At 37.7% G+C, this 26,062-nt stretch overlaps 1 protein-coding gene and 1 long non-coding RNA gene across 9 annotated transcripts in view; one reads left to right on the top strand and one right to left on the bottom strand.

Annotated features, from left to right (window-relative positions):
- Positions 1 to 6,229: 6,229 nt before the first annotated feature.
- RIMBP2 (RIMS binding protein 2) overlaps positions 6,230 to 26,062 on the top strand; it is a 145,029-nt gene continuing 125,196 nt past the window's right edge. For 4 of the 8 annotated variants that reach the window (XM_040577648.1, XM_040577649.1, XM_040577650.1 and 1 more), the window contains exons 1-3: positions 10,688 to 10,791; positions 14,480 to 14,704; positions 15,704 to 15,838. In XM_040577648.1, the coding sequence (XP_040433582.1) occupies positions 14,573 to 14,704; positions 15,704 to 15,838 (267 nt within the window). In that variant the 5' untranslated portion in view covers positions 10,688 to 10,791; positions 14,480 to 14,572. Of the gene's footprint in view, positions 6,369 to 10,680; positions 10,792 to 14,479; positions 14,705 to 15,703; positions 15,839 to 18,947; positions 19,194 to 26,062 lie in introns of those variants that run through there. The other 4 variants (XM_040577642.1, XM_040577645.1, XM_040577644.1 and 1 more) reach the window with 4 other exon arrangements.
- On the bottom strand, positions 16,607 to 18,926 carry LOC121079862. The gene is made up of 3 exons (XR_005825196.1): positions 18,811 to 18,926; positions 18,218 to 18,372; positions 16,607 to 18,039 (listed from the first exon to the last, which is right to left on the bottom strand). It is a non-coding gene; the product is annotated as an uncharacterized LOC121079862 (long non-coding RNA).

Here is a 26,062-nt window from a genome sequence, read left to right on the forward strand (position 1 = left end):
CTTACAGGCTGCTTTTGAATCCCCTGTAAGTAGGGGGAAAAGGATTTTGATATTGAATAGTACATTCTTAGAAATTGCTAAGTTATACAAGTAGCTAACTATATATAACAGACTGTGGTCTGGGAAGAAAGCAATTTTGTTTTATGCATACAAAACCAAACTGTATTTCCTGTATCCACACTTCAGAGAGAACATGAGACTATATTGGCTCAGCCCGCGCTAGTTTCTCTCGACTCCAGTAAACTGAGCTGTATCAGATTAAACTAACACAGAGCACAGCTTGGTTTAGAGAATATGGCAGAATGAATACGGACTCACCAGAGGTGCCACTTATATCGCAGCTCGCTTTACAGTCCTTATATGTAATTTTACAGAAAATGGACAGGCATTTTTTAATTGTTCTTGCTACGCGTTCACTGTGTCAAAATCTATTAATGGGATTTATGTTTTGCCATCTTTCTAGACATTAAAATTTCAAGAAGTTTCAGTTTAAAAAACTCTGATTTCAAAGTGCTTTACAGAAATTGGCAACACTGCTGTTACGGAGAACATTGTTTGCACTTTACAGATGTGAGAAATGATTTACGGAAGAAAGGTGAGCTGAAAGAGCAGGTATCAGCACCGAAATTTTCTGCAGGTTTTGTTTTTTCAATATCAAAACTTTGGACCCTGTACACCCACTGCAGTCATGAGTTGCACCCACCACTGTAAATAAGGTCTAAATATGGTTCCACATTAAAAGTGACAAGAGATTCCCACACAAGAAAAACTGCCATTGCAACCTGGCACTCCAGTGTTTGAAGTAGCTTGGGAGTAAGCTATTCGCCCTGTCCTGGGGGTACGTAGGGATGTGGGAGGTAATGTTTTTTCCCTCAATAGTTGTAATCCTGCGTAAGTAATGCATTCAAAAGCGACAGAACCATTTCCTCTGCTATTAGTCCTGTTTATTTGGTGGTTTGGAAGAATGCTCGTATGCTTCGTAGTGCATCTTCTGAACAATGTTATGTGATTGGTTTAATCAGTCAGCATTTCTGATGGCACAGCTTTTCATGCAGGTTTTTCAGTAGTGCTCTTCAAATACCTACAGGAATTTGTCCACAACGTAGATGCTGTGTGTTGGCTAGAATATTAACTGACTTGGCAGATTGACTTGTTCTGTCCCTGTTCCAAAACAGCAGGCCTCCTGGTCATTAACTGATGCTTTAAAAATATGAGTAGAGCCTGCTTTGTTTTATTTTTAATGTATCAATAGGTTTTACAGTGGAAAATTAAATAAATTTTCATTTAGAACTCCCTCACCACCTTGGATTGTTAATAATGTAAATTGCAGCTGCATAGAGATGTTCTGAGAAAACAATTACTTCCTATTTTATTCTTCCAGGTTGTTCCCTAGGATTTTTGATTTAAGCATAGCTAGAAGTCAGGAACTGAGTCTAGGCAGAAGATCTGATGCCTGCAATCTACTCAGATCAGATCGGCACTGGTGAGAAGTAATGGTAGTTTTGATGGAGGGGGTCTAAACCTAAGGAGAAAACCCTACTGCTTCTACATTTACAGCAAATACTGTAGGACGCTTGACATCTGTTGAGGCAAGACATGAGCTTATTAATATAGTCATGTCTTAAAAAAAAAAATCACACTGACAAACACAAAAAACCACAGTTACAGAAGGTTTTTTTTTTTCATTTCGTTATGAATGAAAAGTTTAGTAATTTAAAAATGCATAGGAAAATATAATCAAGAAACAGACCAACCACTGAAAGCAGTATAGATGATGGTTTATTTTAATTCAGTTTTCTAGGGGGAACTACTTAGATCTGATCTTCAAAGTGAGCAAATTAGGTCATTTACATAGGTGCGGGATGCAAGGAAGCAATTTCCAGGTTTAAAGCCATATATGCTGGATAAAGTTAATTCTGCTTAGCCTCTTTTGTTCTATTCTTAATGCCTCCTACTGCCATGGAAGAAGGTTGCTTATGTTCGAAAGAAAGAATCATTTCACACACAGGTTAGTAAAAGTACAAAAAAAAATAATAATAATTTGAATTGCTGATTCAGTTTCTTACACATGCATCCTTATTTAGAGTGGTAGTCTGACTCGCTTAGAAATTTAGTTTATTGCTGCTGTGAATCTAAGCTAAGCCACAGCTATCAGACTGAAGCATTCAAGTTCTATGATTAGCTAAACACAAGATGGAAAAAAGAGGTTAGTTGTCCTGCTGTATTATATTTCAAGCTGTGAAGTACTGATAGTTGAAGGCGCCACACAAAGATGCATCTGCAGGTAGATGGTTAGGAAGCCAGTGGGAGTTAGGAGTCTAATTGCACTGTTCTAACTGAAATAGAATTATATGTTCAGTTTTAAGCCATAACCATTAGAATACGCTTTAACGACTTCTAAGTTCACAGCATTGATATCTTATGCATTCACTATAAAAAGTATCATAGTATCTTATTAGGTGGTCAATAGTGTAATAGAGCAGGAGAAAGAGAACTGGAAATTGAAGGAAAACAAGTCAACATTTACCAGCCTCCCACTGCGATAGACTCTTACAGGGTTGCTCTTCATCCCTGAAAACTCCATTGTGTGGAAACTGCTTGTAAACGCTGACAATGCAGTAATACAGTAGGTACTACAATGAAGAATGCTTCATTGTATTTCAGTATTTTGAGTATGTATATTTGAGTATGTATTAAGATCCCTTTCCTCCATACTATTCATGTTATTTTTCGAGCCTTCTTGGTGGTGACAATTTTTGTGCCTAGTAACATATTTAGGATAAACTTCTGAATTTTGAAGTAATACAATATATATAATGTCTATTACTGCTATCTTTATACACTGTAGAATTGTATCAGGGCATATATCATCAGTGTAGTCATACATGTTTATTTAATCTTAGCTCTCTAGCCTCAAATAATTTCTATATAAAGCCCAGCAACTTAAAGAACTTCACTGTCTCCAGGTTACCTCCTTGAAGAGAACCTTGAGTTCCCTAAATGTTGCTTCTTTTTTTCTAAAATCAGCACGTTAATTGATGGGGGCGGGGGGAAGGCTCCACTGTAGGCTATATAGTTTCTGCCGATCTCTGTTTTAAAAATGTAAGTAACAACCATTCTGAAAATTAATTCTCTTAGGTTCAGATGTTGCTGATTTGTCTGTTGTGCTTATTCTGTCTAAAGGATTGCATGATTGCTAATTTACTCGCAGACATCTTCCTTTTGCTACTTTATTTCTTTAATGGACTTTTGGCAAAGGCCTTTTAAAATACCGTGACTTGTAAGCAGCAGCCTTCTGCAGTGCTACAGATTGACTTGGGACCTGACCAGGAAAGTATTTACCAGCTCTTCATGCTGTTGTTTGAATTACTGGCAGTATTCACTTAATGCTGGGGTAGGGGGGGGAATAAATTTCCAAATGCAGACCTTCTTACCTATGGAGTCATCTCATTGCACGTCTTAAAGTTTTTTTCCCATTTCTCCTGGTCTTTGACTTTCCTTTTGTTGAGGCAGTTGGTTCTAGAGGCATAGTCTCTTCTCTTATTGAATCTACCTCACAGTATCTGTAGTGAAGAAAAGCAGCAGTATGTATGCTTAGTAAAGGTCAGTCATCGATGATATGGATGAGTCTTGGTTTCATCCACACTGCTGCCTACTATCTTTAAATGGATAAATATAACTGCACGCAAGTGAATCTAACTGCATCAGAAAGCAAGATGAAGAAAAAATACAGAGATTAAAAACTCAAGCAGCTTTTAACCTTCTGAAAATTTGCAAAAAAATGTTTCAAAACATTTTGGTTCTAAGTCAGTTTGTGCAGATTTACACATTGCATTTCTAGCTCACATAATTCCTCTGCTTTTGATTGTCCCTTTTGGCAATTTATTCAGTCTAGATTTAGTGGATGGAATCTCAGAGGAGAATAAAAGCCAGTGTTTTGAAAACTAATGAAGTAATTATCTAAAGCATTATTTACAATAATTATTTAGAAGTTAATGAGACCCTTTAATTATGTTTGTTCTGCATAGCTAGCCTTTCAATAATTCAGGGTACTGCTGTTCAATTTCCTCTATACTCACTTTGCACATTAGAAAAATGTCACAGCTGTTTGTAATGCACAAATATGGGCCCTCATTCTCGATGTCATTTGTCACATGAGAATCACCAGCTCACTTTGGTTTGAAATAGGAGGCTTTTAGATTCAGGCTTCTCTGACTCTCCTCAATGTAGCGTGGAACAAAATAAATCATGGGTGAAATAAAGCTGAGCCAATTAAAGGTTGTGTTATGGCTTTATAGGGGCGCTACTATATATTAACATGTATGCATTAATCTAGTAAGGTTTCTGTTAGTATTATTATAGGTAAAGTTCGACTTCAAGATAACTTTCATTTTGGTAGTCATTATAATTTTATTTGAAACATATTTTTTTATGAAAGAGCCCTACTCACTTGTGTATAAGAAATTCAGAGCATCATTAGTATTTTAGTAGCTAATAAAAATTTTATGTGTATTTTCATATGTATTTTTGAACTTTCCGCTAAAATAGACGATTCTGCTTAGCACGTAATTATCAATGGCTAAATATTATATCGTCCCTGAGGAGATCCATCTTTTTGTCGCAGGCTATATCATCGTTCCTCTGTACAATTGTGGCAAGAATAACTTAATGTGAGTTTTAGCTGTTACTTAAATATAAGGGTCATACCTGGACATATATGGCTCAGTGGCTTGGTGCTGGACCCATTATTTTAGATGAGAGAAGTGATTTTTTCTTTTGGAACTGAATCACTGATTCTGTACTGAATTGCTGTAACGTATAGGATTTTCTTTTTTTCCTCCACCAGGAAAGAGACCTCCTTTCTTCCTTCTTTTTCATTTTTCAATGTTCCGATGCACTTCCCATTTTTACTTCTGGATTTCACAAATAGAAAGATTTTGTGAAAAGATTTCACAATGGAAGAACACTGAATTTCAAAACTTGATGGGTTTTTTATGTTTTGCATGTAGTTTGTGGATATACTTTGCTTTCAATTACTTTTTGATTGATTTTTAAATAATCTTGTGCGAAATGCTATTGAAATGAAGTAACCTTTGAGGTCACTGCAATGACAGCTAGATACTAGGTTCTCAGCGTAAATATGTCTCAACTGATTGGGATCTGCATATTGCACACTTATCATTTTTGAACTCCTCCTTAATTGAGGAGAAATGTGATGCTCTTGTATGTACAGAGATTTCTCCCTAAATCTGTTCTAAGCTTTTTGGCTTCAAAATGATTCCCTGTGCCTGTAGTTTCCTTTTGAAGGTAAAATTTGCAGTCTGCAGACTCTGAAACCCTTGAAATGTCAAGTGTATTTTTTTTTTTTGGTAGAAATTTACTTTTAATTCTTAAATATGCTTAAAGAAATCCCCAGAATCCGTTGATTGGTTTTAATGCACAGCATTTTGTTTCACCTGATATGAATCTTTTTGATTGTTGACCTAAGAAAATGTTATTTACTTCTGTCCTAATTCCGGATGCGAAAATTACTCCCTTTTTGAAACTCTGTTGAAACAATATGATGAACTCAGAGTAACTATGGCTATGACTTTAGTGGGTACACAGTGCCTTGATGTACAGACATTATACTCAGTCGGTATAAATAGCAAAGTAAGAACAATATACTGGATATAAAGCACTTCACTGTTCCCATTGGGTGGAGAATCTCCGAGGTCTGTCAGGAAGCTACTTGCTCTCCAAAGGGAAAGGCCTAACTCTGTTTTTAAGCAGTTTGACCTTTTGTTTCACACTATCTACCGAACTCTTGGGAGCTTGCCTTACAAAAAGTACTATCTTCTAAGGTTCAAAAACACTGTGACTGCTCATTTGCAATAAAACCCTTCAGAGGAAAAAAGGAAGATTTGAGTCATGCTTATTTATCCCATGACTAAATATTTTGGTTGTCTTTTGGAAAGCCCTAGCAGGAGAAATGGAAGGGCAGCTTGCTTTACAGGATTGTCAGAATACCCACCTAGCAGCTCCAAAGCTTGAATTAGAGATGCAAGACAGGCCATGAATGTTTTGGAAGGGAGGGAACAATGCAAAGAGAAAAGAAGGAAGAAACATTTAAGTAATACAGCTTGAAGATACAACTAGCAAAATGGTGCTGACTGACTTTATAAAAAGTCAGAAGTCCTGTATGCCAATTTAAACTTCTCTCTAGAGAGCTGAAATGCTCTCATGCCATTTTTTCCCCTTTGTTGCAGAAGAAGGCTATCAGTCACGTTCTGGATCATAGCTATTCTGTACTGGATTCCCCCAAGGCAAATCAATCATTTCCAAAAGCAGCTAAGTCTCTGACTAAAGAGCAAGAAGAAGACAAAGTGGTGAGTAACCATTTCCAATCCTAGGACATGTCAGAGATTGTTTGAAAACTTGTGCCTTTTTTTTTTTTTTCTTTGAGCATGGTGTTATTAGCAAGCGTTTAAAATAACCACATTTTTTAATCTTGCCATTAAGAGTTACATAGGAACTATGTAAAGCCTTGTTAACAAAAAGCTTTGTATTGTAGGTTATGAGAGTAGTAAGCAAATTAATTAATTGAAAGAGAAGAACCCTACTGCTTGGTAGGCAGCTTAGAAAGTGGAAATTGTTTCTAAGCAGAAAGCAGAAATGTTTCTCTTAAGCAGAAAGCATCTTTGTGAGCCACAAAGTCATAACACGCACACCTCCTTTGGCTACAAAGATGGGCTATTTCAGTTACACTGCAGCTGAAATCGTGATACCAATTCTATTAAAGAAGAGTTGTTCTAGAGCTTGTGAAACTTCTCACAGCAGGTAAATTTTGGTGTCCATAATCAGTCTGAAGTGAGATATAGATCTAGTGTTTAAAAACTAAGCTTATTGCCCCAAAAGGTCATGGCCACATTTTCAATCTGTTCTTCTTTCTTGCAACTCTGTGGAGAAAATATTTTTATCTGCACAAAAAATAATTCACATTGAGAATTCTAGTTTAGGATGTGCCTCTCTCTCTCTATTTATCTCTCTCTCTCTCTCTCCTGGGTTTGCCATAAAGCATCATAATAATGGTTTTCCCAAAATGCCTGGCTGGTCTGTATTCAACTGTATTACCCACATGTGATATCACCATAACTGGTGAACTTCTGTTATTGTCCTTTGTGAATGCATTTTTAAGCATTCATTGGTAGAATAATTTCAGCTCTTTCTCGCATTCCCCACATTAAAGTCTCTTCTTTCTAAGCTGCCTACCAAGTGATACATTTATTTTTAAATAAATTAATTTGCATGTGTAGAAGAGTACATTTAGTCTACTCCTACAATATAAAGCTATTTTTTACCACACGTTTATACAGTTCCTCAACAGATACTGACAGTAAGATTATAAAAGTTCACCTAAAATTAGGTTCAGACCCATTATAGGGACTATAGCAAGTTTATACAAAGGGCTTTCAAAGTATTTAGTAGAATATTGTGTGATCTACATTTCTGAAATAGTTGGATAGTTGACAGACTATGTATGAGTTTTGGAGGCTAATTTTAGGTTACAGTAATCTTGCCCTGTGCCTGGAGACTTGATCCTGGAGAGTCACCCACTCCTCTGCCAGGTCAGGCTGGAAGAAAGGCTCTGATGTTCCACTCAGACCCGAACCATGACAGCTGGCATGCTTGCGCTCGCTTGATTTTGAAGCTATTTATAAGGCTTTTGTCAGAGTTCCCATTTATACAGTTTCCCCTAGTGTATTTTCAGGATTTTTCTTGCAATATGAGGCAAATAAAACCATGGAACAAAGTAGTCTTAGAAAGAAAACAGATAAAATCACAGGAAGATAAAATTCAACAAGTGTTGAAATGTATTTTTAATTACAGCTGACATATTTTTTAAAATGCTGAGAAATAAGGGAAACTACTGTAAACTTCAAGTGAGTTCATAGAAAATAAAGGCAAAGCCCCTATGTTTCCCTGTAATCCAGCTGGATTCATATATCCATATATAACAGAGTTTGTTTTAGATGATAGATTTGCTCTCTACGTTTCTTCTCATCTAAGTTGGCTCGTTGCTAAGCTATAGGCAAGCATGTCCTATGAAAAATGACTCACAGACTTGTAGGCCAGAATGCTTTTCTTGCTTTTCCATTAAGCATTTTTTATATCCTACACAGACATAAATAAGTGCCCTTGTTGACTTCCCTATCATTTAGTAACTAGGAAAGTAAATCTGAAATTATTTTAGTTGCATTAAAATATATTTTCTGTGATTAAAGGAGAACGGTTTGTCATCTGTTACAAACTTTAAAGTTCTGTGCTTACACATTGATGTAGCACTGCAACTCAATATAGTAACATACAAAAGGAAAATAAGAACTGAGTTGCTGTACAATAGTGGTTATTTAAATAAATAAATAAATTTATTTGGTGTTCTAACTAAAATGAATGATTTATTGCAGCTTGAGAGAAGCTGTCAGATTTGGGAGGAGGCAGTGAAGTTTCAGGGACTTCACTAGTTTGGAAATGAGTGTTTGGAAGGGAAAATGTTTTTCCTATTTCTTCCCCTGCTCTTGGCAGGTGAGATAGGCTGTTGGAACAAAAAAGGGGGAAAGAAGGTGCGAGCAAAGACGGGAAGCAGAAGGCCCCTTTGAGCAGACCTTAACTTCTGCTTTTCCTAGTGGTGGTAGTCTATGGTGTTGGTGCCAACCACTGCTGCTGTGAAGATTGCTCTCGTTAGCATTAACATTACCACCCTTCCTCCCTCACCATCAGCAGTCACAACGAGCTGTGCCAGCCTTATGCCTGGGGCCAGCTCTGGTCCCAGCCAAGAGCTCACTCAGTTTTATTTCAATTTGAATCTGCTTTTATTATTTAGGTACAGCAGTCTACTGAAGAAAAGTTATTCATACTTGTCTGCTGTACCAACATGAATTATATAAATGGTCTTATTCAGTGTCCAGCAATAATCTTCTGGAAAATATTTTTAAAATCATCTAATTCACATCAAAATGCTTTTACATGTAGTAAGTTTCTTTGTATATAGTCCTCTGTAGCTATGTGCTACATTTCTCAAGTATTTTTGCATTTATATTTGCTACCTCCTCAGTTTCAGTGTCTTTTGAGATGTGGTGTTTCCAACCAGTGAAATGTCAGGTGAAAACAGGAAAAAAACAGAGAATATGGGAGGAGGGAACATTGTATTAATTGTTCAAAAAAGACTTCTGGATTCCTCCCAATCGTCCTGGGCTATAACTAGCAGAAATCATCAAAGCTAAAACTGTGACAGATGGTTGGTGTTTGTAATACAAGTGGTTCTAATGACCACCTTTGGTTCACAGACGGCAACGGCAGAACATCTACATAAAAGACTCCTTTTCAATCCCAAGCAGCTATCTGCTTCATTATAAGCAATTCCCTTTTCCTTTCTATTGGGTTTGTTTTGCTGCTTTTTCCTCCTACCATTTTCTGCTGGTAATTAGAGCATTTCGAAGGCTGAGTAGGGAAAAGAATAGACTCAAAACTTCCTCTTCCACGTAGAGACTCATTTGCTATGGCAAGGTTCAACTTTTCTCAAATATGAACTCCACACCCCAAATGGTACAAAATGCCAAGTAATGCTGACAAAATAGAGACAGCCTGAGTCACCATCAGCAGAGAAAGGATGAAAATAAGGGTAGTGGTGCTTGGAAAAACAGAGATCACTTTTGTTTACCCTCTGGGAGCAGCCTTAGTTATCCAAGATTATACGTTACGTAAAGTAAAAGAACATCTGCTTTGTCGGTACTCATAGCACACAGTATGAGTGACAACAGGAACCTCCATTATGAAGTTTCCCTTAAACACTCATGAACAGAGGGAAGAAAGAAAGAAAGTTTCCCTTTCCTTAAAGAAGGAGTACTGAGCTACAGTGGACTGAACAGTATGGTATGAGGCCATTTCCCTAGCTGCTTTATGTTGTTTATTTAGGTTTCCAAGTGCTAGGAGGCAAGACTGCCTTACATTGAATGTAACAAACTGCAAAGTTTATGTATGATTTCAGCAATACCTTGAAATTTAAAAAAGGAATTAATGATAAGCCCTCTAGCACACTTAAAATAATACTGAATATTTACTCTGTACACTGTCATTCTGTATTGGGTAACAGCAGAAGGAACAAAGGTCCTACTGTGTGTGCTTCTTTATCCCACTTAATTCCAGGGATGTAATAGAAAGTGCCCTCTTTTGACTGAGTAATCTGATGAAGCAGTGCCACTTACCATTTGACTACATGCTGCTTATAACCCTGCTCTTTCACCCACCTTATACATAAACCCAACATGAGGTTCTTCCCGGGACTGACAAAGAGACAAATGCCACACAAAGAGCAAATTGCTTCTAATAATATTACTTATTATTTGGATTGCAGTGTTACCTAGTCTTCCATCCATTCTGTAGCATTAGCACACTGCACCATGCTAAGCATTGCACAGACGCTGTAGCTATAGCTGGGCTCTGCCACGAAGATGCTACGTCCTCAGTTGTTGACTGAATGCCACATTTAATTTGTTCCATTAGACTTCTTGAGCTTCAAGGCTGTACTTTGAAACTTGTGCTTTGCCATGCAAAAGCAAATTGCTTTAACACCAGCAGAATCACTAAGACATTTCAGATGTAATACGTTTTAATGAGATATTGATGAATTATGTTCTACAGTCCAAAAAGAGCCATGATAAAGTAAAACAAACATCCGAAAAGCTTCCACACTGCAGACCTGAGGACAGAAGCAAACAGAAAAGTTGCTCAATAACTCCTAGCAAGAGCAAGGTAAGTGTTACATGCTCTAAAATCTTCCAGTGGCTTTACTGCCAATTGCTGAAACAGCTGTCATGGTATCGGCCTGAATCAGAAGTGACTACTTGTCTGGTGGTTCCCTCTCAGTCCCTCAGAAATGACTGTCTGCACCCTCCCCAGCATCTGACACACTAAGGTTTTGCCTTCCAGATATGAATATTTTGGTTTTATGGTCTAGCACACATTACTTAGTGGTCTGCAGTTTTAGGAGTTATGCTATGAATGTTAACCAGTATTGGGACTGCACCACTACTTTTTTTTTTTTCCTAACTCTTCTAATAACAGATATTTAATGCTGTCATTGTAAGACACCCAACTTAGAATATCAGTCAATTCAAAGTAATCACCCCCGTAGAAAAACTCACACGTTGGTATTAAATTCACTTGGTCATGATTCTGACATTTGTACATGAGGCTTGTGAAAGAGAGGGCTCAACACCATTCCAAAATAGAACCAAGTCTGAGATTGGCAAAGGTAACAGAAACCTTTGCCCTTGGGTTTCCTGAGGATATTCTGCTCTTGTGACTGAGACACAGCACCCCATTTATCTACAGAGAAACTGCTTTTCCAATGACACTGGGATGCATTAGTAATAGGGAAAATTATCTGATATTTACTCAGTTTTATCTTTCCTATTCACTAATGGATTAGCTCTCCAGAGCTCTCAGTGCTTCTCCCTTCAGTGGATACAAACACGATAATAATTGCTTAAAAAAATCAATAAACACTTAAGTGTTTGGCAACTCTCAGACTTTTTACTGTATCGTTTACTCAACAGTATAATGCTTAATAGAAGAAACTTGCCTGTTAAATATTCACGTGCAAATTTAGCAGATATAACACATCACGGATTCAATTTTTCTAGGTCTTTTCATTCATGACAAAATGAATTGTTTCAGAGCATGAAAATTTCATTTGTTGGAGAGTAACACATAATTTACTCATTTGAGGTCAGTGCCTGGATCTAGTTGTATGAGTCTGTTGGTATTCCAGTTGGGGGCAGTAAAGCTTTCATCACTCAAAATTTGGCACCTTTTTGGATTATGAAATGAAAAGTCAGTTCAAGTGGCCTCAGTTTACAGAATTGTCTCTCACTCATGTTATGACAGCCTCCCTGACACTGAGAGACCAGCTGCTGTGCTGGGGCTCTTACTCCACTTTGGTATAGCAGAGGAAGACTATTCATCTCTGCAGTAGAGTTCAGCAGAGAGCTGGTTAATCTGTGGTGATTAGATTGTTGAACGATCTTCTAAATGTACAAGGTGCCTGTGCCCAGGTGCAGGCCGCGGAGCCCCGTGAGGCGAGGCCGGGGCCACTTCCAGAGGGTTCTGGGGCAGCATGAGGGAAGGGCCACACACTGCAGGGCAGCCAGGGCTGAGGTAAAACGTGCAAGGAACGGCCCTGCCAGCACCATGCCAAGAGGAAGAGTAGGGCAGGGATGAGGTGCTGTGGGTGCTAGGGCTGAGGTGCACCTGCAGCCCTCAGGGAGACTGAGGAGGAGCAGGTCTTTCCCTGCAGTCTGTGGAGAGCCCATGGAAAGCAGGATGATACTCTCTGAAGAAACTGTGGCCTTCGGAGGCCCAGGCTGGAGCAGGTTCTCCTGACAGGAACTGCAGCCTGTGGAGGACCCATGCTGTAGCAGATTTTTCCTGAAGAGGGAGGTAGAGGAGTTGGGAAAGAAGGAGAGAGGTTGAGCCTGGGAAGTTGGGGAAAGGGGAGAGGAGAAGGTAGTGTTAATTTTTGTCCATCTTTCTCACTATCCAAACCTATTCTAATTGAAAATAAATATTTTTTCCCAGGTCAGGTTGTTTTTCCTGTAAAACAGTAATTGTTAAGTAATGTCCCTGTCTATCTCAACCCATGAGCTTTCTCATCTTATTTTCAGCCCTGTACTGTTGAGGAGGGGAAGTGAGAGAGAGGCTGGGTAGGTGTCTGGCCAAGGTCACCCCAACACATTGCAGTAGCAAGAGTTAATATAAATGTTTGAACAATCCAACTTCAGAATCTGTAATTGGCAGAAATAACAGTATTTCAGAGCGCTGTTTAAATAGGAGTATCTGCTGATATGACTTGCTTAAAGTCATATATACATTTTTTATCTAATACCTGTAGCTGATCTTCAGATTGACCAATATTTGAGAAATTATTGGTTTATGGTATTTTTTTGGTTTGTTTGTTTTCATATGGTGTCCCACTGCTTCTGGTAACGTTAACCTTCCATTTCCTGAAGTACACGAGCTATTGGGAGACGCTTAATATTTGGGAAAATTTTGATCAAATTTTGATCCTGCCGAGCTAATCCAAAGTTCATGGATATATGTTCAGTATATTATAAAACCAAATAGTATTAATATGCAAAATTTTATTGACTATCCATCAAGCTTGGGAAGGTTATGTGTGTCTGACAAAGTTGTTTACAAGGCTCACATTAAGAAAGTGACCTGAAATCAGGACTCCCACCCCTCTTCTATTTTTCACATTTCCAATAAAGAAAAAAGGCCGGGAAAGATAGATAGTGCAATAATGTTAGCAGATACAGTTGGTTTTTGGTAATTCTAGTTCAGACAGATCTCAACTTAGAGATTGCTAACAGTTACTACTTCAAAATTAAGAGAATCCTGTGCTGTTTTGTTATTATTATTATTTGAATATTTGTTTGCCATTTTACCCATAAAATATGGTTTGTAATGTTTACTGCAGTGCAATGACTTTGCTTACGCACATTTCTAAATCTTTTTATAACACCAACACACAGCGATAGTTTCAATTGCTCTGTCAAAAACCAGCCATGAACAGTAGGGACATATTATACTGTTACTTAGACAATTGTTCCAAAGGCAATGGGACTTGGCTTACATAATTGAAGGCAGCGATGCCGATGATTTTCTGTTACTGAGTTTCATTAGACTAAATATTCTAATTGTCCTGAAGACCACCCTGAAGATTCTCATTCTGTTGCTGAAGTGGTGTAGTATCCTGTGTAGTACTGCACAAGAGTCCATAGGTACAGGTCAAGGATTATGGAAATTACTGGGTGTAAAGCAAGAAGAGTTTGGACATAAAGATCTGTGAGCTTCCTAGTCTCAGCGAGAGCTACAGTTTCTCCCACAATTCTCATGCAGTTGTGTAAAGTTTGACTGCCTGAGAGCTGATTCCCAGTGAAGGGTTTGCAGCATGGTCGAACATGCCTTTTGGAATACTGTATCTCAGGTGCAGCTGAAGCACATCTTCCAAGTGAGGTGCATGTCCAAAGCATCACTAGCAGGGATAACTTCTTAATTTGCTATGTGATACAACAGTAAGCGAATGACCACATACAGTGGCTGAGCAGCAGCACTTTGTTGCCATCAAGTGGTAAATATATTGATATCTATATAATCAAAGGGATCATGGCTAGCTGGCATCAACTGAATGGAAAAAAAAAAAAGTATGAAAAGTATTTTTCTGCTTTTCATTTCTTTGAGTTGTTCCTCTCTTTACTGGTGATTGATCAAGTGAGATTATTTCTTGTTCATTGACTGCATGAATGAAAGATCTTACAAAGAAAATTTTCAAATAATGCACTTCTGGTATGACTTATGAAACAATCTGAATTATACTCTTTCCCCCAGACACAATTTTAGCAAAAATGACATGAAAAATGTATTTTCTCTTTACCAGGTTGTCAACCCTTCAACTTCATTGACATTGTCATCCAATAACGCTACTGTCATCACAAAAACAATTACCAGAACATTTCCTCTAAAGCAGAAAATGCATTTAGTCAATGTTAAGGCCCAGCATCTTCAAAATATCAACAAACAATCAGAAAGCATAAAAGATCTGGAGATCCAAATGCTTCAAGTAGAGTGTGAAGAACTCAAAAATCAACTAGGATGCTTAAGGGTAGGTAAAAATCCAGTTCTATTCTTAATATCTAACTTTACTGGTAAACAGTTAAACTGAGCCACAGAATCACAGAATGAATCACAGAATGGTTGAGGTTCAAAAGGACCTCTCAAGCTCATCTAGTCCAACCCCTGCTCAAGCAGGGCCACCAACAACAGATTGCCCAGGACCATGTTCAGACAGCTTTTGAAGATCGCCAAAGGGAGACTTCACAACCTTTCTGGGCAACCTGTTCCATTGATGCGTCACCAGCACAGTGAAGAAGTGCTTCCTGATGTTTAGACAAAATCTCTTGTGTTCCAGTTTGTGCCCACTGCTTCTTGTTCTGGCACTGGGCACCACTGAAAAGAGCCCAGCTCTGTCTTTGCATCCTCCCTTCAGGTATTCATGGACATTTATAAGATCCCTCCCCTGAGCCTCCTCTTCTCCAGGCTGACTCAGCCTCTATTCATATGAGAGGTTCCCCAGTCCCCTGATCACCTTGGTGGCACTCCCTCTGTTGGACTCTTTCAAGTAGATACAGGTATATATTGTAATGGGGGGGGTGGGGGGTGGGGTGGCAGAACTGGACACGGTGTTCCAGGTGTGGCCCTCCAAGTAATGAGTAGAGGGGAAGGATCAACAATCTTGACCTGCTGGGAATACTTTGCCTAATGAAGCCAAGAATACTGTTAGCCTTCCTCGCAGCAAGGGGACATTGCTGACTCATGTTAAACACAGTGTCCACTCCTGGATCCTTAAAATAGTTTACTCAAACAGGTGTTAAAAACAGGTAGAAAAGATTGTGTTTATTTTCTGTTTTTTTTGTTGTTGTTTGTTTGTTTGTTTGTTTTTTGTTTTGTTTTGTTTGTTTGTTTGTTTGTTTGTTTTTGGTCCAAACAGACAGCTAATTGACATTAAATATTTTCCAAACTATCATGTGTAAAAAAGGTTTTGTGTTTGAATTCACAATATTTCTGGTTTAGAAACAGAATTTGAAAATCTCCTGTCATGCAGGAAGGGCTGATGGGGCAGAAGCCAGGTGACACGGAAGAGCTACTGAAACAATCTCAGAAAGAACTGTTGTGGCTTCAGAGACAGCTCTCCTTTATCTCCACAGGAAGCCCTATGTGTGTTTTGGCAGCTAGCAAGGTGAGCTCCGTTACTATTTTCTCAGGTTTAACTCCACTTTTTACAGTGAAGTGGGAAGGGGAGGGTTTGTCTGGCTTGTTTTATTGAAACAACACGCTGCAAAAGTTATTTTCATACTACAGGTAGTAAGAGGAAGATTGGCCTCTTAGGATGTATTTTAAATAATTGTTGCACGTAATTTGTAGGGACAAGAAAGAATATCTCTGGGGAAATTCCTTATTGTCTGTGAAAATGTACTTACTTTTAGTGTTAAAATGGCATTTCACAGAACCACATTGTATATAGAAAGATGCTTTATGTTTTATCACTTTTTCTTAAAAAAATGTCTATCAGAAGGTAGGATCATTGTATTGGGATTGTTATTCTGGGTGGATTTTTTGGCATGACATAGAGAACTGTAATTGCCTGTCTCCTCTCATTAGCACCATTAATGTGCATTCCTATTTACCAGCAGCCCATCATCAGCATAGTTGCATCCAGCCCTGAACAGGCAAAAATGACTGTCAAGCTACATCATATTTGATGCTGATATTTGGCAATATAAACTACAGAATAAATATTAAACCGTTTATGTTAACAATGTCTTAACATCTTACAGTTCCAGTAAAATGTGAGTCCTCATCTGCCATGGCATAACAAGTTGAATATGTCAAGTGTGAAGACTCAGATTTCTAAACAGTTGCTTGTGGTAAAGCATATGTTTTGAAGTCTTCGTTGCAGCAAATCTGTGCTGGTGGTTTAAAAAATTAGGTGCCATTTAATTTTTGAGTGACTTCATTTAATTTATTCATATCATTTTCCATATCTTTGAACACAAGGTTTCCAAAAAGTTTATGATGATGTATATATTTTATACAGATGTATATCCACACACACACATATGTACAGAATATATGTTCTTTATACTTATCTATGAGAAGGAGTAAGTTTGCTTTGTTCAGTGTGATGAATTAATTATGCTATTTTACAGCAATCTGACTTATTTTCAAGCATCTGGCACAGCAAATTTTTCTTTTGCTTGTACAAATGCATATAAAGCAATAGATACACTCATCTAGTCTCCAAAATAGACAAGATAGATTTCCTAAATGTGTCACCTGGAATCTTCTGCTATCACTTTGCGTCATATGCTGCAGATCTGTATTTGTTGCTGAAGCACAGTATGTGATAAGCGCTTATATAGTCATGGTCGGAAGGAACATTTGGATTTCAAGCTTGCATGTAGCTCAATTGAGGAAAAAAATCTAATTTGCCAAAATTAGACTTTAAAAAACAAAACAGACAACAACAACAACAAAAAAGAAAACAATTTATTATAACAAACTGGTTATAAATGTAAGATTGTACTTGCCTGATGATGAAAGCTATAATCTAATCTGGGAAGGAGCATATGATCCTGAGTAGGAACAGCTTTTCTCTCCAAAAATACCAGAGTTTTGTTTTTCTGGGTACAGTTGTGAGTAATCTCAGGGAAGGTCATTTGGGGCTGAGATTTGTACAGAAGATGAGTGGTCTTGGATACCTTATTTTTAGATGTTGGACTTTCTATTCAGAAAACTGCAGTCTTTCTAGAATGTGACAAGTAAGAAATTTGGGGAAGAAAGCACGTTATCTGCAAACCTTTACCTCATTTTCTGACAGTATCACAGGACAAAGGATCAGATTTTTAGTTGTTTCATAATATAATGAGGGACATTTTTAGAAGCAACAAGTAGCTTTGAAGATCATGGTGTGATACTCTGTACTATATTTTAGTTCCGAACCCCTGAAGAGAAATGCTTTTCATCCAAATGGCAGCAGTGGTACTCAGTGTCTGTAGAATCTTTGGGGTAAAGATCTTAGTAAGGCTCTCAAATAGACTGATGCTTGGGAACTGGACTATCCAGAAATGTAAGTAATGCTACTTTTGAAGGATTCATTTCTGGTTAACAAACATTATGGTTCAAGGTTCAAATTTATTATGGTCTGGAAATCCAGATAAGTCAAAACTTGAGAAAGAGATCACCTGATGAGTCCCTCTTCTGTGGCTCTTAATACTTTCCAGTGAAGTATCTGGTGCTGACAGTTCCTGGAGGTCAAAGTACTCTCCATGTATTCAGCTTCATAAAGAAGTATTAGGCATTTGGGGAAATCTGGCTCTTCTCACTCATGTCAAAATCTTCTGAAAATTTTCCTCTTCCTCATTATTCTCATTAGTAAAACTGTAGGGAGAAGACAGATTTTGCAAAGGAAATGTAAATTAATGTAGCCTGTTTCAGTTACATAGACACTCCATTTTGGGGATAAAGGGGAGACATTATTAAATGGGAAAATGTATTTCTGCAGATACTTTAAGAGAATTCAATAAAGTAGTGCCTTGGGAGTACAATATTTCCTTACCCTTTTAAATGCTGAAAGGGAAATACAAAAGTTCCACTCCACATAACTTCATATGTTTTCTTCAATAATTTAACCTTCATCAGCCTCAAGAATTCATTATATTATAGTGAATCCGCTCCCAAAGTGGTCAGACTCTGTGAGTCAGAAGATCTTTGCTGGAAAAAAAAAAAAAGGAAGAAAAAAAAAGAAGAAAAAAAAAGACTAAAGCTAGATGTTTTAAAATATATTTATATAAAATCTTTCCCTGTATCCCCTAGAGTGTCTCCCTCTAGTTGCTGGGGAGATACTGGTGGCATACTCAGCAGTTTTTGTGTGAATATATTGGGTACAGTTTTCTTTAGAAGACGAAAGACAGAATGGTTCGGATGCTCCAGGTAATCTGTCTTAATACCCTTCTGCATTTGAGTTTCAAAGCCTTCCATTGGGCGGGCTTGGCAGTGAAAAAAAAATTGCAGCTCACATTTACAGTTCATTGGTTCGTGCCAGTAGGCCACAGATGACCTACTGAGAAGATCCTGTGATAGCATTACTTGGAGGTAAAATAAAATCTCCCAACACCCGCCTTCCCCCTGCCCCCCCTCACTGAAACATACCCTTGCTGAGATCCCACTTGCTGCTTGTCAGCTCCTGTCCCTGCTCCCTGCTGCTGTGTCAGGGTTAATACTATGTGAAAGAGAAACTGGCAAATAGGGAAAGCCATCTTTGTGTGCGTATGTGTGTGTGAGCACTGCTGTTTCATAGGCTCTGGCAGCTGCTGCATGGCCGATGATGCTTGCTCTCTCTTTTTCACCCTGCCTCCCTGCAGACAGCTAATGAATCATTTCTAGCCTGAATACAAGCAGTGCAAACACACCAATGCTGCTGCTGCCGCCGCCGCCACTGCTGCCTATCTCTACAAGGTTGTAATTTGACACAGTAGACTGCAGCTCTCTCTCGGCAATGATCTTGCTGAACATCGGAAGCACTTGATTTGAAGGTATGCTGAGATTTCACCCCTTCTAAAAATAGCTATTTCTGCTAAATGCTTTATGGGCCAAATGAGGGTGGGAGGGCTGAAGATTTGTAGGTGTGTGTGGGGAGAGAATCCTCTTTTTAGTTAGCAGTAATGAATCTGTAACTCTTATCAGAGGCAGACAAACTTTATTGTTCTGCTGCAATTTGATGATGCCTTTCACTGGATGTTTTCTTCTAGGTGATGCTTAGAATAATAAAATGTGTTTCTGTTATGCAGGAACACTAGGTAAAGGGATTAAACTCTTGCTAGATTATTCCATCCTCCCTCCTATTGATGTTTAATCTGTTGTCATTTTCCAGTCACTTTTGTGGTTTCCTGTGAAATAAATACTATATTCAGAGGTTTGCTGGTGCCATGTTTCTTTTCTGTATTAATGTCTGTGGGCAAAGTTAGTAATCATACTGGCTAGCTGCTCTCCCCCCCACGCCTGCCCTCCCCCCCGCCCCGAGCCCCCAAGCATGGTGCATATTCACAGTGTCTGTTTGCTTTGCAGATGTATATTGTCATGTCATGGCGAAGTTATGAATATCTTCCATAGAGATATTGTTAATGAAATTATATGTGGTATGTATTTCTGGCATCTAATGCTAAATTAGACCAATTGCAAGTAAATATCTCTCGCCCTTTTTGGTTGGAGGTAGAGATCTTCTGCAGCTGTATGTATGAACACACTATGTATAGCAGTATATATTGGAATTGTTATGCATATGAGTATTTAGAACAGTACAATAACATTTTATTATAGCATCTGCATATAAATACTAGATATTTAGTTAGCATGTGCAAGTATGCTGTGCTCAGTGTTATAGGGAATACTGCAGGTTTTTTTTATTAACATCTTTTCAAAATTGGCCGTTGCCAATAGTGTTGGGCAGCAAAGGTATGCCTTTCCAGGACTGATGTGATGGTTGACATTACAGCTGTAGGTGGTCTTAGCACTACTTGAACTGAGGTAAATAAAAGTGCATATGAAGACTTCGTTTTTTCTTTTTAAGCCACTGATGTCTGTGGTAAAACACTAACTGCTGGGCTTTTATGACCAGTGCAGATAGTGATGCAGAGTTTATATATAAAATAACTCAGCAGAATAACTTATTAATGAATCTTGTCACTGCATTTAGTAAATACAGAGTCAGCTCCTTAGGTGACTGGAACTATTTAGAAGAAATACATAAAATTAAAGCCATTGAACTTAACATTAAGAAAATTACAAAGTCTGCAGAGACAGGTAGATAATACTAAGACTACAATCAACAAAATTAAAATAAGGACTATTACTTAGCAAGATAGAAGAGCTGCCTTGAGAAAACAGCATGAAATATTAAAACAGAGCAATGATAGAATGTAAATTAAAACATCTCCATAAATTCAATGCAATTAAAAATAACAGTATACATGAACTGATATGAAAGTTATTCCAGTCACTTTATATTTCACCCTTTTTTGATCTGGAGGTGTTACATTTTTATTAGAAAAGGGCTTTCTAGTTGACTCAGCTAGCGAATGAAGAAAATGATTCAGATGAAATCTTATAGATCACAGCCAGCATTCATCAGTGGAGCTATCCTATGAAATATATTTGCATTGCTTCTTGTACATTAAAGGAGGGTGTTGGGTCTCTTTTAAGTGACTCTTGGTTTTGTGTTGGTTTTTTTTTTTTGTTTTTGTTTTTTGTTTTGTTTTGTTTTGTTTTTTCTAAGAGATCTGGTGGTCCTGAACAGTGGCTTTGTGCATACTACTTTCTTTTTAATAGGAAAAAGCCCTACTCTAAATCACAGGATGGGTTTGGTTGGAAGGGACCTTAAACGGTCCCTTAAATTAAACTAGGGATGTGATCATGCTGGCTGCAGAGTAGACAGCAACCTTGATTTTTCATAGCTATATATCTGAATGGGTTCCAGCTTGATAACATACAGCATGACTGTACTAGAGGCAGTGAATGGAGGTGCAGTGTTATTAAATACAACTTAATATATTTCGGTATACCTGGAGAACCTTTTTGAGAAATTTAATGTGTTGAATTTTCTAGAATTACAAGCGAATTACAGCTTTAAAATGGCACATGGTTATTAGGGGTAGTAAAAATGACACATAACAAAATCCAGGACCATGCAATGTCACAAATTTCTGCGTGAAAATGAACTGAATATCTGATACATTCTGATAATTACTGGCTCTGAAATCTTAAGCATCTCTCTTTATATGTGGTCAGTCTCATACTGATAAAAGCTACATAAGTACTTTTCAATATATACAGAATATGTATCTCTTTGTATGTCCCCTCATTCTATTTTTCATGTGTCAGATGTGAACGCTCATTGTAGTTCAGATAGGTGTGTGATAACTGAGTATGAATTGAATGTATAAGCACAGGGTATTCATTTTGGAAATATATTATTACAGAAATACAAGCCTTTCTGGATTGCCAGGACTAGAAATAAAATGCTTGCAATCTCTGGATAATTAGTATACCCTGGTATAAGGATATAAGGGTTTTCCTTTCTGTGTGTCAGATGCCCCACCATGTATCAAAAGTAAATATCTAAAATCATACTGACTTTATTCTGAAATAAAGAAGTAGTTGGTCATGTATCACTCTTTCCTGTCCATTCAATATTTATGTTGAATGAGTCATCATAGAATCATCAAATATCCCAAGCTGGAAGGAACCCACAAAGATCATCCAGCCCAACTCCTGGCCCCACACAGGACCAACCAAAAATCAGACCCTCTGTCTGAGAGCGTTGTCCAAACAAATGAAGTGTGGTTTGAGAGTCGAGGCTGCTTTTCACTTAATTGAAATTGTTTTAGGCCCTCTTCACTACTGCGCAGTATATCCAGAGTAGCTGAAATATCTATTAGTTAAGATTTTTTTTTTCCTGGGACTTGTTTATGTTTTAGTATTCAGCAAAAATGACTGACTAAAGTGAAATTTTGTGTAAATCCTTTGTTTCTCCCTTTGATAGCATTAGCTTGTCATGTCCAGTGAGCTCTCTGATAAAATGGCAAGCTACGTTGGTAGCATTTCCTCTCCATCATTTTGCAAATCTAGCATAGTATTAAGTAACTGAAATCTATTAAAGATTTTCTAGAAAATGCCTGGTACCAGTTGTGATGATCTCTTTTCTTATTGTTGATGTTCTAAGCTGTCCACCACAGGTGAGAACTGCCATGAACCATAGCTGACAGTAGCATATACTCCTTGGTGCTGTAATTAAAATATATATACCAATCTCATGATTAAAAATAGTATCAGAATTTAGCCACAGTGCTGGGAAAACGCAGCTTCTTCAAAGCAACGTGTCATGAAAACAGTTTATGTTCACCAGTAAAAAAAAGAGGGCTTTTGTCAGGCTTATTTGCACAGAGTGAGCTCTTGGGAAATGACAGTGACAACACTGCTCTGGCAGAACAGTTAATGATCTTCTGGAGCAGCTGGTTGACACTGAAGTTTGAATGTGGTTGTCGTGGGTTTCTTTGCTAAATGTAACCATGCTCTGCTTGATAACATTGGATCTGTTGTCTTTCTGTAAAGCACAATTGTAAAACCACCTTTGGCTGACATTTTGGTAAGGAAATTAGAGTGGCTTGTAGGCTTGTGGCTCAACACTGGCTTGTGCTTGTAACGTGGGACTCAATAAGGAAATCAGAGCACGATTTCAAGCTCTGCCACAGATTCTGTGAATGGCCTTGAGCAAAGTACTTAGTATCTCTTGGGCTCTGTTCTCTTTCTGTAAATGGGAATAATAATGAACCCTTTCCACTACATTCTACTTATTTTTTCTGCTTCAAAAATGAGACCTTCAGACCAAAGACTTCTTAAATCTGATAAATCTTATGAGATTTATAAATCACTTATAAATCACTTGACAGTCTGCAATGTATGTTGTTGATCAGTAGAAAAATGTTTCCAAGGGCCAGAAGAATCTGAATTGATTCTGAGTTTCTTGGAATAACATTTGATTTGTTAAAGTTTCTATTGTGCTCATGGGTATGTTCAGTTCGGAGTGAAGAGACAGTTTCCTTGATAATGGCAGTGGTTTGGTAGAAAAATTTGCAGTGCAAAAGTCAGGAAATGAGACTACAAGTCAGATTTTATTTTATTTGTCATAAAGTTTTACCTTTCTGTGTTACAAACAGTATAACACTGCTTGTTTCTAAGGCAGTAAGTGTTAATATGCTGAATGTTTGATGTTGATTAGTAATCATCAGCAGCGTACAATATTACTCTAAATAACCAAGGGGAAAACACTGTGAATATGATAGCATAGCATAATCTCTCTTCTCTGTTTTCATCTAATGACAATTAGAAAGTATCTTCCATTTTTCTTTAAAAAAAGATCATTTATTTAAGCTTTTCAGTGTGATACCTTCTTTAAGGCCTAAGCTTAGCACAGTGGGCTGCTGGCCAGTCAGCACGCGAACCCCACGCTCCACTTCCACCAGGACCAGACTGATTTTTTGTTTTTTTCAGAGGAGCACAAATAATTTATATATACAGGTTCAATTACATTTTCATAGTTTTTGTTTGTGGGAAAAATAACAATAATATCCACTCTTACCAATTTTGGAAAGAAAAGAAGCCCTTTTTGAGACAACCTACCTTGTTTAGCGTTGGCTTAGAAAAATCCTAAATTGAAAATAAAGTCCTCCAGAATCAGGAAGTTTTTTCATGGCTTCAGTATTTCAGCTCCTAGTGAATATACCAGTAACTCCTTTTTATGCAGTTGAAAAATATTGTTACTCCTGTACAGAGTATCATGATGCCTTTTCACTGACATGGGGAGTACATCTCTAGTAAGTACATTGTAGGGCTTGCTTAAAAATATACTCTAATATTAATCAGCAGGGACTTTTATAGATCTGTGCCAGTCTACACCAGAAGGATAGCTGAGCACAGTATCTCTGGGAGAGTGCTAATGAGTTAAACTCTTACTAAAGATGAATACAATCGATGGTGCTTAGAATTCAGCTGGACGAAGCTCACAGTTGTCACTATAACAAGCAGTATATGCTTGAATCTGTCCCGTGTTTACTGCATTTTTCCTTCTCTATGATAGTCACAGTTTTACCTATTTGTCAAATCCTTTCTGTTCTCCCAGTCCCCTGGCCCCAATTCTGTACATAATTTAGAACGTTAAGAATATTCTTTGTCAATTCCACGAGTATATTTCTTCCTTTCTGTCTTGTTTACTGCTTGCTAATTACATTTTGTAGGTGGCAGTTTGAAATCTTAGTGGGACATGTCATGTGACTGCTAATGCTCTGCAGATCTCTATTACATAACCTTTAAGTAGTTTGGGAAAATGTGCTTGTGTCATACTGGGCCCGACATAAGGCTCTGTCTGAAGCCAACAGTCTGATAGTGGTTTATATATATATATATAGAGAGAGAGAGAGAATGACTAGAAATCTTATGGATGGTTTGTTCTGGCACAAGATTTGTGCCCTCGGTGTCAGGCCAGTTGTTTTACTTCCCTGCAATGCTTGGCATTCTGCTTTTTCTGCCTTTCCTGTAGGACAGAAGAGGGGAGGAGTTAGCTTTAAATGCTCTGATATACCAGGTAATGATCACATGCATATTAAATGTAGTATGCTAGGATCCCTTCTGTTTTCCTGATAGGTTTGTTCACTTCAGATTTGAAATGATCAGAGTACAGAACAAACACAGAAAACCTCTCAGTCTATCCCTGACCCCTTCCCTTGGTTATGGATCTTTATAGGGTTCTGGTGCATTATGCAAAATGAACACATAAATCAATAGAGATTTAAAAAAAAAAAATGCTGTGTAGGGATGATCAATTTTTAATGTATGGTAATTCATTGGGTTGCTAGTTTGCAAAAGGAGACCTTTTATAAGTGACAGCAATGTATCTGCTCATAGAATTACAGTTTGTCTCTCTTTTCCTGACCCAACATCATCTTTTGGTCCTACTTCACCTATAGTTTCACATTTTTGTTGCCTGGAACATATTGACATGCTATCCAATTCAGCTTAAGTACTCTACTGTTGACCGACCAGTACTGTTCCCTGAAGAAAGTAAGTATTGTTTTGGTTTACTGGCCAAGACGTGAGCCTTGGAGGGTGTGATGCTTGATATACTTTACCTACTCAGAAGGCTTAGTAACAAAGTGCTCCTGTAGCCTTGCAACAAAAGTTGATGTTAAGAACTAGGAACAAGTAGATGATACGCTGCATGATTATTATTATTTTTTTTTTGTTAATGAAGACAAATTTTGGAAGTTTATCATTTCATATTGAAATCTGTGATTGTGTGAATCTGCATTTTATTTTGCCCCTAGGATGTAATAGAACTTTTTAGTAAAAGCTCTTTACAAAGTGCTTAACAATGATGTTTGATATCGTTCTGTTCATTCAACAGATGAAAGATTTTCAATTTGTTTTGGATTTATTTGCCCACAATCATTCAGCAGGGTCAATGGCTGATCTATGGATACTGATTGTGGAGCCCTGTCCAACACTTTTTCCTTTGTATTGATTCTCCTAATTAAATGTTGGAAAAGTGGGGAGGAGGAAGTATTGATATTTTAAAAACAGTCTTTTGTTTCACATTAAATTAACTGACTGTTTCCCTATGTTCTACTCATAGTAAAGAATTTGAACATTCATTATTATTTTTAAATTACTACTATCATAAATCATGGTGGCTATAGTCAATTTGACAGTTCTCCTAATGGCTGCTCGGTGATCTACAGAGTACACTGAAACTACAGATGTTTCATTGGAGGTAGGGGCCTCTGTTGCTAGACAGTCTTAAATCATCTATACAAATGGATGTACCATACATTTCCCTGCAATTCAGTAGTTT

This window comes from Cygnus olor, chromosome 17, assembly GCF_009769625.2.
Source record: "Cygnus olor isolate bCygOlo1 chromosome 17, bCygOlo1.pri.v2, whole genome shotgun sequence".
Taxonomy (NCBI): domain Eukaryota; kingdom Metazoa; phylum Chordata; class Aves; order Anseriformes; family Anatidae; genus Cygnus; species Cygnus olor.